General features: G+C 35.5%; 1 protein-coding gene across 2 annotated transcripts in view; it reads right to left on the minus strand.

Annotated features, from left to right (window-relative positions):
* The window catches only part of NSUN7 (NOP2/Sun RNA methyltransferase family member 7), a 51,561-nt gene that overhangs the window by 27,080 nt on the left and 8,173 nt on the right, over positions 1-16,308 (minus strand). For both annotated transcript variants that reach the window (XM_002926503.4, XM_034671910.1), the window contains 4 exons: positions 15,867-15,997; positions 4,534-4,686; positions 4,023-4,206; positions 2,659-2,869 (listed from right to left, as the gene is read on the minus strand). In XM_002926503.4, the coding sequence (XP_002926549.1) occupies positions 2,659-2,869; positions 4,023-4,206; positions 4,534-4,686; positions 15,867-15,997 (679 nt within the window). The remainder of the gene's footprint in view (positions 1-2,658; positions 2,870-4,022; positions 4,207-4,533; positions 4,687-15,866; positions 15,998-16,308) is intronic.

A 16,308-nucleotide genomic window follows, 5' to 3' on the forward strand; every position in this document is an offset into this window, starting at 1 on the left:
AGCACGTATGGGTTTCACTTTTTCTAGCACTATTGACTGAAAAAAAAAAAAAAACCATCTCCTCAGTACTCTGCAGTGTCATGTGGATTGAATTGAATCCATACAGATCAACTTGAAGAAAAAGGGCATCTTAATGACATTGAGTTTTTCAGTTCATGAATGTGATCTATTCTTGGGTTTACTCAGGTCTTCTGTCTTTCAATAATGGTCCATAGTTTTTATGAGGAGGTCTTACATATCTCTTATTAGATGTACTCCTAAATGTGTTATGGTTTGGGGTACTGTTGTAAAAGATCTCTGCTTCATTTTCAAACTTCTCTTATTGGTATGCAGAAATTGGATTTGTATGCTGACCTTGTATCTAGCAACCTTGCAAAAATCCTTTGCGAAATCTATAGTTTAGTTATATTTGAGATTATGTTATTAAGTACATATTTCTTTTGTACTGTTTCATTTTCCTGATGAACATATTATAATTATATTTCTAGTAATGTTTCTTGACTTAAATCTACTTTGTCAGTTGCTCTTTTGTTAGTATATATGATGTTTATCTTTTTCTGTGTTTCTAAGTTTTTTATGTAAGGGGTTTCTCTTATAAACAGCATATAGTTGATCTTAAAAATCTAATACTGGTGTTCTTTGTCTTTTATTTCAAGTATTAGTCATGCATACTTAATGTTTACATATATATTTTTTACAGTTTAATCTACCTATTTGCTTTCTATTTGTCTTACCTTTTCTATGTTAATATGGTATTCCAACCCCATATTCCATTTTCCACCCCTCCTAGCTATTAAACATTCTTTTATTATTTGTTTATTCCCTGCCCCAGAAATAACACACACTACTTAATAATTTACTACTTTACCATTTCTTAGACAAAGCAAAGATGACAAAACACATTAATTCCATTTCCTTCTAATTTATGTACCATTGTTGTAATTTAATTATATATAACATTTAAATTTTAATCCCACATTAGTTTACAATCCCACAAGACATTAAATTATAATTATTTAGTTTACTTACATACTTACCTTTTCCGTTATTCTTCATTTATTCCAGCATCTACAGCTTTCTATATGAGATAATATTCCTTCTACTAAAAAAAAACCTTTATTATATCCTCCATTGTGTCTGCTGATGACAAACTCTCAGATTTCATTTGTCTAAGAATATCTTTATTTTATTTCAAAGGAAATTTCTGCTGAGTTTAGAAATCTACTTGGTAGTTTCTTTCTGCACTATGAAGATATTAATAGTTTTCTGGTTTCAGTTATTTCTGTTAAAAAGTTAGTTTTTAGTTTTATTGCTTTTCCATTAAAAATAATATATATTATCACCTGGGCTGTTTTGCCTTTGGTTTTCAGCAGTTATGCCACAATGTACCTAATGTGTTTTCTATATATTTATTCTTACTGGAGTTCATAGAGCTTCTTGAATCTGTGGCTTAATTTATTTCATCTATTTTGAAAAATTCCCAGCCTTAATTTCAAATAATTAGTTTCTTCTCAATTCTTTTTCTCTTCTCTTTCTGTGTCCCCAATCACAGCATATGGAAGATCACTGGATCACCGAGTCTCATGTGTGTTTTATGATCTTTTCCATATTATTAATCCTTTTGTCTCCCCTTGCTTCAGTCTGCATATTTTCTTGTGGCTTGTCAGTTCACTTATTCTTTCCTTAGCTCTGTCTAATCTACTGTTAAATCTATCTATTTACTTCTTAATTCACAAGTTGTATTTTTTTGTTCTAGAATTTTTTTTTTACTTAAAAAAATTATAGTTTCCAGTTCTCTGCTGAAATTCTACAACTTGGCATTTAGTATTTACAGCATACTAATCATAGTTAGTTTGAAGTCCACATCTGATATCTCTAGTATCTGGACCATCTATTGGTTTGCTCCTACTTTAGTGTTTTTCTCTTTATATCAGTCATAGCTTTTGTTCTTGTTTGCCTTGTTCTGTTTTCTCGTGTGTGTGGTTTTTTTTTTTTTAATTGAGTGCCAGACATTGTAGTTGAAAAAATTTAGGAGATAATATGAGACCTAGGATGATGTTATCTTCTTTCAGAGAAAATTTACTTGAATGTAGCTTCTAGTCCTAGGTATTAACATTGTCTTGCACTCCTTTAGTTGTATTCTTTTTTTTTTTTTTAAGATTTTATTTATTTATTTGACAGAGATAGAGACAGCCAGCGAGAGAGGGAACACAAGCAGGGGAGTGGGAGAGGAAAGAAGCAGGCTCATAGCAGAGGAGCCTGATGTGGGGCTCGATCCCATAACGCCGGGATCACGCCCTGAGCCATAGGCAGACGCTTAACTGCTGTGCCACCCAGGCGCCCCTAGTTGTATTCTTATTTATTAAAGGATGATAATTTCTACTAACTACTTTAACTAATTATTGATTGAATTTCAAATTATATAGTAGCTAATACCAAGCAATATACCAAAGTGCCAATATATTCATTAATTTAAACTACAGTTATTTAACCAATATTAAACAATAAGAAGAGCCTGGCGTAATATGAATTAGTGAAGATTTTAAGAGTATAGTATATAGAGAGTTTTTATATTAAAAAATAACAAATTCAAACATTTTTGACATTTCTAAATTTTGTAGAACATTAATCACCAAACAAATAAATATTTATACATACTTTTACATCCCATCTTTGTAAAAAGTTTCTTCAGGTCAGGATCCTTGGCTTGTGATTTTACTCCACACACAAATATTTTTGAAGTATTATTATTTGTTAAGATTGACATATGGGCAACAGTGTACCATGAACCTGTATTGACCATTAAGATATCATCATCCATATTTAATAAAGCCCTTACAGAATGGACAGCAAGACTTCGAGATTTATCCTACAAGATAATGATATGATTAGAATTTCAAACAGTTTGACTAGAAGCCTGAACTGACTTCTTTTTGGTTTAGTAAAAAAAAAAAAAAAAAAGTACTTGGTAGAACACCTGAGATACCTAATTCATTTGACTTTAAAACATCTTAATATATTTTAGAAGATAAAATTAACAAAAATAACTGATAGAAAGATTTAAAACAAAGACCTTAACTTTTCTTAGCCTAAATTATGAATGTTATCATTTAACTTTTACATAGTGATCAGACAATGTCAAAATCCCCAAAATGTGATTAATAGATTAGTGATGTCCTACTACAGCATTCATTCTTACCCCTTTATGAAAACTCATTCATCAGCTATTGCCATTCTTTCTTCCCCATTACACTGTCATTGAAATCACTGCTAATTCACAGATATTAAAAGTAAGATGGTTGATAAGCTTATAAAAGGGGACTAGACAGATGGGTTTCTGCAGTGGATCTCTGGGCTCAATAGGGTATCACTTCAAGATAAGGCCAAGAGATTCTACCCAAGAATATGAGTGCTGTGAAGGAATAAACTTTAGAAGACCAAGGTAAATCTGAGGCAAGAATTGGAATCTAAGGACATAAAAATTAATATAACCTAATTTTTTGGACGATTTATTTTTCATTCTATTGAAACCACATTATACTTCACATTCTTTTCCTGCAGCAATAGCCATTATACACCTCTTACAAATCAAGGCTGTAACACCGTATTAAGGAGGTAATGGGAAAGTATTACATACAGGATTTTCAAATTCAGGGTGGTACTAGCATCTTCCCCAGAAGTAGAAGGTAGAAAAGGTACTATTGCCCTTTTTTTGAATACACCCTTGGAAAAGAAAAATACAGCCTTTCAGCTTCCAGCAGTACAAGTATCCCCATCTACAGGGTCTAGGAAGGAAAACATGTTCTTTATAACTTCACATGAGACAAAGATGCTGAAGTACAATAGAAACAGTGATTGCAGGAGTATTGATTTTATTCAATAAAATAGTCAAAAATTAGCTTTTATAAATCTCCTTGATAATCTATAAAAATATAATCAATTTGTTAGATTTTATTTTTTAAGTGCATTCTTTGAGTGAGCAGGCTTATTGAGAGTCACAATGAAAGTAAATGTTTGTTTACCTGAAATATAAGTTTATAATCTTTGAAAAGATCTATATTTAGAAGATCATTTTTGAGATGAGATGGAAAAATTAAGACATCATAGCAATGTTGGTCCACAGCATAGACTTTATCATCAATATGCAATACAGATTTGACTTTATTATAGCCTTTCTTCTTCAAACTACAATGAACGTCTTCAGGGCTGTAAATATGCAATATTAAGTTGTAATTAAAAATATAATATATTGAAAATGCATTTAACACTAGCATCTTTTTCCTAAAATAAATAAAAATATCACTGCATATATTGCATCTAATGAAACTTACAATTTTAGCCAACAGTAAGTTAAAAGATAATTAAAGACAGAAAAGTTAACAAATTTATGTAAGTACCTTTGGTAATTTGGTGACAAAATCCTGAACTAAACTATGATTGCCTAATTACTCCCCTAGATAGTATTTCTTATCATATTATTTTGACAGGCTAGCAAATTGAAATATGAATAACGAATTTGATTAAATCTCTTACCTGATTTTACAAGTATTTATCCAAGCATAAAGTGGCAAAGTGGAGGCCCTTAGTTCCTGGTTCCTAACTGTTTCTGGAAGAATGTGGTAAATTGAAAGGGCATCGTGTTTGATTCGGCATCTTGCTAATGCTGCAGCCAATTTTGTCTTAAAACTAGAGACAGAAAATCCATTCTTGATGACTACTGCACTGAAGACAAGACTATCAATTTTCCACTAGAAAAATTCACAAATTAGATCTAGAATTCTAACAAACTTCTATAATTCTGCTTCAAATTTTCATAGTATAACATCATATTTGAAAATAGAAATCCAATAATGCTGCTTCTTTTTTTCAGTTTTTGCTGCCCCTGTATAAATGTGCATCTCCCCAGATATTTATATCAATTGCCGATTAAAAGAAATTTTATGTAGCGAAAGGTGGATGGAATATAGTCAGACAAATTTGAAGTTAAATTCAGTTTCTGTCACTTACTAGCTGTGTGACCTCAGGTATTAATGAATCTCTTTTCTCAGCCTGTTTTCTCATCTGTAGGATGTGGTCAACTTACCTTGTTATTAATGTGGTGATTACCAACCATGTGTGCAAAATACTTAGCACAGTGCCTGGCACATGGCAGACACTCACTATAGGCTAGTTATTGTCATAGTTGCCAACAGTACAGTCTTGATAAGATTAAGGAACTTTCATGAATCTGTATCAAGTCCCTCCCAGTTCTGATTATCCCATAACAGAAAAGAAAAGCAAGAATTGGTTAGCATCACCATGAAGATCCAATGATTTTTCTTGATCTCATAGAACATGATTATGGACTCTGGGAAACAAACTGAGGGCTTTGGGGGGGGGGAGTGGGATAGACTGGTGATGGGTAGTAAGGAGGGCACGTATTGCATGGTACACTGGGTGTTGTACACAACTAATGGAGTATCGAACTTAGCATCAGAAACCAGGGATATACTGTATGGCAACTAACAATATAATAAAAAAACATTAAAAAAATGTTTAATAAATGAGAATACAGGACTTATTCTTGATCCATAATCAGCATTTTCACAGTAGGAATCTAATTGAATAATAAACCTCAAGGATAACCTTGAAAGAGGAATGGGTAAAAGATACCATAGAAGAGTCAAGTACAACTGGAGTGGTGTATGTGGCACAGAAAGCTTAATAAAATCAAGATTCTTATTTATTCAGGGGCGCCTGGGTGGCTCAGTCATTTAAGCATCTGATTCTTGATTTCAATTCAGGTCATGATCTCAGGGTTGTGAGATTGAGCCCCACATCTGGCTCCACACTGAATGTGGAGCCTGCTTGAGATTCTCTCTCTCCCTCTCCCTTTGCTCCCCCCTCTCCCATGCATGCTCTCTCTCAAAAAAAACAAACAAAAAACCCCCCCAAAAAACCAAGATTCTTATTTACTCAGTAGAATGAGAATTTTCACCTAACAATGTGTTTGTGTGTGAACATGTGTACCTGCATGAGGAAGGGAGAGATAGAGGAAGGAAGGGAGGGGGACGGGGTGGGGAGAGAGAGAGAGAGAGAGAGAGAGGGAAACAGAGAGGTAGAACATAGTTGGGGCACTTGGGGGAGGAGAGGGAAGGATTATCAAACATTAAGACTTCTAGGGCTATAATAAAATTAGATTTGTGTAGTGCTATCTCCTAATGTCACAGAACTACAGCAAGGGACACAAAAACAATTACATAATACATTAATGCACACCAAAAAATAATATAAAAGGATGAGCTACTGTTCTGTATCACACATGTGAGATGTTTCTGAGTACACACCACTTTTGGTTAAATAGCCTTTCCAAATACCTATATGGTTCAAATTTGCCATAAGTGCTATCAACTGAATTATTCAATCAATACACATAAAAATCAGAGCTATGAAGCCTAGAAAAATATATGTGTTGTATATATGGGGGGAATAAGTACACAGAGAAATAATTTTCCAAATTTCCACATAGCAAACATTTCAGACTGTGAATTTTAATATATTTCAATCACATAAAAAGTAATTTAAAGTATATATACAGTTATAAAGATTTTTTTTTTATAAATATACAATATCAGATTGAGTGTAACGACCAAATCCAAATGCTATTGGGATAGCCAGACACACATTTCTTCTGTAAATGGAATGCCCTGTGGCTACTAATAACTTCTTCCATAGCTGTAAGATGGACCGCAATGATGAAAATGGAAGCAAAAACGGCCTCTTCTCAGCATTCTTGATACAGAAGTCCACCCCCTGCTATAATTTGAACACTATCACAGAGAGTTGCTCAATCACCTGTTTGCCAGCAACCTGTTGTATACACAGCCAGAGCTATGTCTATATGTTAAATTGTAGTTCCATAATTCCTAAGCTTAAATCTAAAATGAACCCATTAGATACAGGACAGAATCCAAACTCCTTATCATGAAACACTAGGGTATTAATAATTTAACCTGACCCAACTCCTCAGTCTTCAATTCCCACCACTCCCATACACAAATCTATGTCTGGCCACACACGAAACTATTTCTGCCCCTTCTGATATCACACCACATCCCCCCTCCTGCTGCCTTCTCTCACTCTGTCTCTCCAGCTAGTATGGTTTGGGCTCTGCAATCAGATTATCTGGGTTCAAATTCTGCTTCCACCAATTACTAGCTATGTGACATTAGACAGGTTATTTAGCTTTTCTAAGCTCTAGGAATTAGAAACTAATTACTTGTTGCAAAGGTACTTTTGAAAATGTATTTCAAAGTCAGGCTGTTCAAGAAGTGATAATTTTTAAAAAGAAGTGATAATAATTATTAGACCTATTCTTTTAATATTGTTAACTAGGAACTGTTATCAGACCTGGGCTATAGAGATTAAAAGAGAGCTTCCACCCTTAAGTAACTTATAATTTGGTGGTATAATAGACATATAAACAACCAGTTATAGCACAAGCACATGATGAATGCTGTAAGATACACAGATAAAGAAGAAAGTAAATGTATCAGAAAAAGAACAAGAATTAGCCCTCTAAGGGACTTCTAAGAGGAGGAGAAACTTAAACTGTTAAAAGAGGAGCAAGAATTTTCCAGACCACAAGAGAAGACACAGACAGCATGAGTTTTCCAGACCACAAAGGGAAAAAAGACACACAGACAGAGGGCAGAGAACCGTGAAGAGACGGAGATGTTAAACAGCAAAGCATATTTTAGACTATGGGGTGGTGAGAGATCTAGGACTCACATCACAAAAAATCTTATATACCATGCATAGGAAGTGGGAATTTTTTTTCTGCAGGAAATGGAAGGCCATTTAAGCATAGAGAAATATCAATTTATTCATGAACAAATATTTGTGTTCTTATTATATTCCAGGCACTGTTTTAGGTGCCAGAAACAAAGGGATAAGCAAGGAAGATGCTGTTCCTGACATTACAAAGTATAGATGTATTTGGTAAGGGGAGACAAAGCAATTATTTTTAAATGTTTAAGTATTTATGACAAGGGAAGGCAGGATACTATCGTGGCACAAGGGAGGGGCACTGCTATGGGAGTCAAGGTACGTTTCCCGGGAGTTACATTTAGGCTAAGCCATAAGGGTAGAAGTAGGAGTTAGCCAGGAGTAAGGGAGGGGTGTGAGATGAGTTTTCCAGTGTTCTGAATAGAAGAAGCATCATATATGAAAGTATCTGCCAATTCTGAAATATGTGCCTGAGAACTTGAGAGATAGGCAGAGTTTATCATGACTCATGGGGAACAAAAATGGAAATTTGGGGCATGCCAATTTTATGAGTGGGGTGCTTTGATAAAGTCCCCAGGCTTTGTACGGGGTCACCAAAAGACAACCCTAGGAATAAAGTAAAAAGGATTAGCTGGCAGGACACCTGGGTGGCTCAGTCAGTTAAGCGTCTGCCTTCAGCTCAAGTCATGATCTCAGGGTCCTGGGATCAAGTCCCACATCGGGCTCTCTGCTCAGCGGGAAACCTGCCTCTCCCGCTCCCCTTGCTTGTTCTCTCTCTCTCTCTCTCTCTCTCTCTCTCTCTCCCCCCCCCGCCCCCTGCTGACAAATAAAAAAATAAAAATCTTAAAAAAATAAAAAAAAGGACTAACTGGCCTTCATGAGGACTGAAGCACAGCTTCCAATCATTTCAATCCCAGATTAGACTAAGTCACCTGGGTTTGTTAGTGCCCCAGGTCTAGCTGTGGCCTTCTAGCAGCAAAGTAAGTGCCGCTTCTAAAGGAAGATGACAATATCCTGCGCCTCAAATGAAATTAACTAATATACAATATAAAATTATACCTAATACAGTGTGTCCCAAGAAACTTTACATCTATAAATAATGGCAAAAATAATTATTCCCAATGTTTCTATTAATCATTTTATGTAATTAGAAGTTTGATTTCTAAATATAATAAAGGAGTTGCAGTTCTTTTACAGAAAAAAAGGAAGAAAATTTTCATATTTATTCCTATAGAGCATTGGAAAAACATAATTGAGAGAAAAAGTGGATAGAAAGTAAATAGAAATATGTTTTAATGTAATTAGATAATACATTAAAACAAAAGAAAATATCCAAATCACTTGCTTATAATAGGTTTTATTCTCTTATTTTCATAAGGAACCATGTGGTTTATTTTGCATAAGTCAGTGATGGTTCATGATGCAGTGGAGAAACGCAATTTGCTAAGAATAAAAAAACAAAGAGAAACCTATATTTTATGAATATTGTGTCTCCGTCACAACCACACATGTGGAAAAGGCATATTTCCTATATGTTTTTGTGTTGCTTTCCTTAAGTCAGGGAATGTTATTCTGACTAGAAACTGATCACGGCGGGGTGACTGTACCTAGGTAATGGGAAGTTCTTGCTCTTGGTCGACAACATTTAGCATACCAATGTTTCCATTTATAGTAGAAACCTAGGGTTTGCATTCTAAACATTGCTTCCCTTCTGGGAATAGAAATCCCTCTCTCCTGAAAAATGTTCCTCTCCTCCCTCTATTCATATAATTTTCTTGGAAGGGGTCCCTGACTCAGTATCCTTGGCCACAGCTGATCAGTAGAGGGTGGGCACTTGACTCAAGGCAGGGTCAAGCAATTTTTGGGTGTAGGAAGAGAGAATCAAACCAGTCTGTCTAGTGTTGGTGCTGTAGGATGTAAAGCTCCTGAGTATGTCAGCGGCCAAGTTTCCCATTCTGGGAACGAAGAAAGAAAAGAATGAAGCCAAAGCACAGAGAAGCAGACACTAGAGTCAGAGAATCCTGATGTTACTTAAGTCACAGGACTTAGTAGAAGCATAGCCACATCACTGTCCTTCCTGTCATCTTGATGTTCAATTTTCCATGAAATACCTTATAATAAATTCTTTCTTTTGCCTAATCTTGTTTGAGTTGGGGTACTGTTGGTTGCCAGAATAGAATCCTAATACACCATTTTCCTTCAGTTTATTTTCTTCTTATTTTTTAATTGATGTATAATTGACATATAATATCCTTTTAGTTTCAGGTATATATCATAGTGAGTCAATATTTTCAGACATTATGAAATGATCCCCATGTTAAGTCTAGTTCATCTGTCACTGAAGTTATTAGAATATTATTGACTATATTCCCTATATTTTGTATTACATCCCAATGACTTATTTATTTTGTAACTGGAAGTTTGTGCTTCTTAACCCCCTTCACCCATTTTGCTCATCCCCACCCTTCGCACTCTGGTAACCAACAGTTTGTTTCCTGTATCTATGAATCTATTTCTGTTTTGTTTGTTCATTTGTTTTGCTTTTTAGATTCCACATATAAGTGAAATCATATGCTATTTGTCTTTCTCTGACTTATTTCACTTAGCATAACACACTCTAGGTCCATTCATGTAGTTGCAAATGGCAAGATTTCATTCTTTTCTATAGCTGAGGTTTATGTGTATATCTGTATGTATCTCGTATCCCATCTTCATCCATTGATCTATTGCTTCCATATCGTGGCTATTGTAAATAATGCTGCCATGAACACAGGGGTGCATATATCTCTTCGAATTGGTGTTTTCATTTTCATTGGATAAATATCCAGCAGTGAACTGCTGGATCATACAGTAGTACTATTTTTACTTTTTGAGGACCCTCCGTACTGTTTTCCATAGTGGCTGCACTAATTTATATTCCCACCAACAGCATACAAGGATTCTCTTTTCTCCACTTCTCATGTCCTTGCCAACACTTGTTATTTTTTGTTTTTGATAATAGCCAATCTGACAGGTGTCAGGTATCTCATTATGGTTTTGAATTACATCTCCCTGATAAGTAGTGATGTTGAACACATTTTCATGTGCCTGCTGGCCATCTATATGCCTTCTTTGGAAAAATGTCTATTCAAGTTCTTTCCCCTTTTTTTAATTGGTTGTGTTTTTTTATATTAAGTTGTTTAAGTTCTTTATATATTTTGGACATTAACCCTTTAATGGATGTATGACTTGCAAATATCATCTCCCATTCAGTAGATTGCCTTTTTTTTTTGTTGGTGATTTCTTTCTGTGTGCAAAAGCATTTATATATCAATATATATATAATAAATATAATATATAATAAATAAACATATATATAAAGCTATATATATGTGTGTGTGTGTGTGTGTGTGTGTGTGTGTGTATATATAGCTTTTGTTGCCCGTGCCTGAGGAGACTGGTGCAAACAAATATTGCTGATGCCAAAGACTTAGTGCCTATGTTTTTTTCTAGGAGTTTATGGTTTCCAGTCTTAACATTCAAGTCTTTAATCCATTTCAAATTTATTTCCGTATATTGTGTATATATGGTCCCCTTAACATAAATTGAATATTTTCTTTTCTTAAGATTTTATTTATTTATTTTAGAGAGAGAGGGTGAGTGCACACATGTGAGCAAGGGGAGGGGCAGAGGGAGAGGAAGAGAATCGCAAGCAGACTCCGTGCTGAGCGCAGAGCCCAACATGGGCTCCATCCCAGCATGCCAAGATCACAACCCCCACAGAACCCAAGAGTCGGGCACCCAACCAACTGAGCCACCCAGGCACCCCTAAATTGAATATTTTTTAATGCCAAAATATAATCTTCAGTCAATTACTTAATTTCTCATACAAATATAAAATCAGACATCATACTGACAACTGTTTCAGAATATTCACTAATTAAGTAAAATAGGCTAAGAGTTTCCAAAGAAGAGGTGGAAAGAATATGAGATATAAAAACCCCTGGATAAGTATTTGGGGACCATTTTGGCAAATGAGAAACTGGAGCATTATAGGAAATGAGATAATTGGGGAAGACAAGAAAAGAGACATATCTGAACAAATATAATGAATCCCTAAAGTGCCTGATTGGTTTTAACACTTAAAAAATCATTCAGTATAAATTACCTTACCACTTTAATAGAATAAAAACAAAAGGCAAATTATCATTCAGCCTTCCAAAATTCTGATCTCTGTTTTCTTAGTGAGACTACCGTTTTCCTCTGGGGCTCCCTGCCTTCCTGTACTGCAGTTGGAAAGTACCTCTAGGCATAAAGCCAGGACTATTCTAATGCTCACTTCATTTGTTTTCATTCTCTCAGGGATCAAGCTTTTGTGCTATATCTTGTCTAATACCCCAAATCTTTGCCTCATGTATTTTGTCCAGTTTTCTAATTGTTACAGCAGGAGGATAAGTCAAATTTAAGACACTCTCTTATGACCATATAATTACATTTAAAAAATACTGCTCTACCTGCCATGTAGAATAGAGTGTGGGAAAGTATGAGTTACAGGCAGGGAAATCAATAAGGAAACTAGTGTAGCAAGCTGGTGGCTTGGATTTGGAAGGTAGTAGTGGAAACGGAAAGTAGACAGATGAAGCATGTTTTCCAGTTGGACTTACCACATTAGGTATGGTATGGGCACAGGAAAGGGGAGGCAAGAAGTATCAAGGATGATGTCCAGGTTGACGTGGGTGCTGTAATGTAATGTGGAAGACCTCAGGAGGAATAGTTTTGGGTGGTTTGGAAGGATGGACTACTAGCTCTTTCCCCTCCTGCTCTCTCTCTAGTCTTTCACTGCTTGTTCTCCAATTCTGCCTCAGAAAATTCCAACATTATTTGGTAGAAACTGATTTTGGGGCTAGTGTGAGGGCATGGAGAGTGAGAAAGGAAATGGCTATGGTATCTTTTTATTTAACCCATGCACACAGTATTAAAAACATACTTGATTTATATAAGGAATGAGTTCTTAAGCACCCTGCATATGTTCAAAATGGTAATAGGTATCATCTTAGATTGTATCTCTAAAGCCATGAACAAACAAAAGGAAAAGACACAAGTTGGTATATAGAGTATAAACCACAAGGACCTCTGGTAGAGACATAACAACAACAAAGATCAAACAGAATTTTCATAAGAAGGAAATCATTCTTATTCAGTTTCTTGCTAAAAATTACCTCTGTCACATCTTAAAATTGGTTTTTATCCTCAGTAGAAACATACTAAGATATACTTCAAGCTTACAATGATTCTACTTCCCTGGGGACAACAGCACCCAGCCCTAAGCCTCTGGAGATCGACAGAGGTTGAGCTACAGGTCAACATTCTGTCTGAGCTCAGAATCCCACTCTACTGGCTATGAGGGATTGGCCCAAAGGAATGCACCCAAACCCCGTGGAGCCAATCAAATTTCCAGGAAACCTAGAATTTAGAATTGGGGTATGGAGGTGATAAAATAAGTTAGTCTAAATTAAGAAACTAAAACACAATTGTAACCTGTAAGCTCAGGAACTGAGGTGCAAGAGTAGGGCTTTTTTCCATATAGACTAGAGAAGCAGAGAAGGCAGAAATGCAGAGAAAAAGAGAATGGAGCAGATACTAAGAGAAAGGCAGAGATAAAAAGATTAAAAAGCAGAAATAAACAAAGTCCTAACATCTTTCCAATTCTTGACTTCATTCCCTTTCTGAGTCTTTGAGTTGCATGAGACATCCCAGTATCTTTATAAGAACACCTTCCATTTTTGCTCAAGCTAACTGAAGACGGCTTCTATTACTTGAATGCTACAACTCTTGATTAAAACACATTTTGATTAAACACATTAAAACACATCTTGATTAAAATACTTTTCTCCTGTTTAGCGTCTGCCTTTGGCTCAGGGCGTGATCCCAGGGTCCTGGGATCGAGCCCCGCATTGGGCTCCCTGATCCACTGGGAGCCTGCTTCTTCCTCTCCCACTCCCCCTGCTTGTGTTCTTCTCTCGCTGGTTGTCTCTCTCTCTCTGTCAAATAAATAAAAATAAATCTTAAAAAAAAACCATTTCTCCTGGGATGCCTGGGTGGCTCAGTTGGTTGAGCATCTGCCTTCAGCTGGGATCATGATCCCAGAGTCCTGGGATAGAGTCCCACATTGGGCTCCTTGCTCAGTGGGGAGTCTTCTTTTCCCTCTGCCTGCTGCTCCCACTCCTTATGCTCCTCCCTCTCTCACAAATAAATAAATAAAGTCTTTAAAAATAAATAAAATAAAATACATTTCTTCTATAGCATATTATGAATTGAGTAGAGTACAAATTGGTTAATTTGATTGGTTCACTGATGAATTTGAGAATAATATTTGCATTATATAAACCTTTATTGGTTTCTGTAAGGGGAAAAACTCTTGCACTGACAAGAATGTAACCAATATGTTTTAAGGCAGGAGGTAGCATGGTTATTTGGAGAAAGGGAAAAATCTGGGGAATCAGGAATCCTTAGACAGTAATGTCTTCTGGCTCTTTTGGCCTCCTGAGCCATGGCCCTTGCTTGACCTATTCTCTGCCTTGCTAGCACTTAACTAAAAATCTGCTGCTTATGAAAGCATAGTCTGGTCTTTCTTATTTGGTTAGAGCCCCGTGGCTTTCCTGGCTGACTCAGGCTAACCTCAGTTCTCATCAGGCTCAGTGAGACTAAGCTGGGACTTCCTTCAATGTCTCTTGAGTCCTGAGTAAGTCAAACAGAACTAAGGGAAGCTCAGCAAAGCTGAACCTCTAAGCCTGTCCCAAGCATACTGCTCCACCGATTTTTCTCTGATGTATCTGGATGCCTGTCCTGGAAGGCAGGTTGCCCAGTAGTGGGATGGACAGTGAGGTGGTTGCCCAGAAAGTCACACAGTAAACAGGGTGAGATCCTTAGTTATCTAACACAGAGAGTAAATAATTCTGATCGCTTTTGCTCTTCTCCATCTTACAATGTCTTATGGCTACATCTGACATGAGATATGACTGTGTCTTAATTTTAATCTTCCAGAGTACTTCAGCCAAACCTCACTATCCTAAGTGGAAGGGAGCAGTAGCGTATAAATGGTTAAAGCTTGGACTCTGCAGTCAGCCTTCCTGAATCTGAATTCTGGCCACTCTGTTCCTGGATTTCAAGCCTCAGGTAGGTTCCTGTAACCTGTGTGTGCCTCAGTTTCTCCATGTGTTAAAATACAGGTTGCTAATAGTACCCTCCTCAGAGGGTTGTTATTAGAGAGCTCCTTACAACAGTGATTGATATATACTAAGTGCTCAGTAACTGTAAGTTATTGTTATTACTCCATTATCTTAATCCTCTGGCCAATAATTTAAATGAAACTGCTTGAATTTCCCGTAACAATATAAAATCAGATGCCATACTGATAACTGTTTCAGATTATTCACGAGGGAAAAATCTTCCTAAAAGAGTGTTGTCATTGCTATATTCTGCTTTCCCTTAAGTTTCAACAACATGATAACAAAAGCCCTAACAACAGTAGCACTTAACATTTATTAACCATTTACTATATGTGTGGTTCTAAACTAAGCATTTCACATGCGTTAGTTTAATCAATTCAGGTATGTACTATTATTATCCCCATAGTAGGTTTCTGCCAAGATTTAGGCTAAAAAGAAAACAAATTTAAAACTTGTTAGTTTGTTCTTAACTACGTAGAAGTTTTTTAGTTTTTTTTTTTAATTTGTCAAAGTAGTGGGTTCTTATCTCCTGTTGGAATTTTCTCATTTGATACATGTTAGATTTTTTTAAGAGCTATAAACAGAGCTAAGTAAATAAATAATAGCCGTTTCAAAAGAAGTTTAATTTATGTATATGCTAACTATTAGGAATTTTTCATGATTTTTCAAATACAAGCTGAATCTTACAATTCAAGCTTTCAAAAACAACTTGATTTTAAACAGAATATTTAACCTGTTTGAGACCGTTTGTAAAAGAACTCATGAAACATGAGCTTTTATTTTTTTCTCTGTAAATTTTTGACAGTTATCTTACATTATACGGTACAATTTTACCAATTAAAATACTAATAATTATTTCATATAAAATATCCTTTGCACTTTAACAATTACCTGTTAAGAAGGTTCTCTACTTCTTGAACTTCTGCTATGGGCTCTTCATTATCAGAAAAGAGACGAGCTTGAAATTTTCTATCTTGGAAATCATACAGCATCACAATAATAAGACTGTTCAAATGTTCTGGCTACCAAGAGGAAACACACATAAAGGAAAGTATACAAACAATATCTAATAGCAATATTTTTCATCCCACTATTTTTGATAAGAGAGCAGAAATATGACTATTTTTACATAGTCTGGTTGTATTGGGAAGTAGAGAAGGGCTTCCAAATGGAAAAAAGTCCAATAAAAAAATAAACCTTTTTAAAGAGACAATTTTTGCTATGTTCATCACAATGAAAGGTCTAGGATCAGTATTAGAAGTAGGAAAGAGTTCAGGATGTGTTTTGAAGAGGTCTCAGCATTAAGCAAACTAGTTTTGATTTAAATCTAAAG

The sequence above is a fragment of the Ailuropoda melanoleuca genome, chromosome 11 (genome assembly GCF_002007445.2).
Source record: "Ailuropoda melanoleuca isolate Jingjing chromosome 11, ASM200744v2, whole genome shotgun sequence".
NCBI classification, from domain to species: Eukaryota; Metazoa; Chordata; class Mammalia; order Carnivora; family Ursidae; genus Ailuropoda; species Ailuropoda melanoleuca.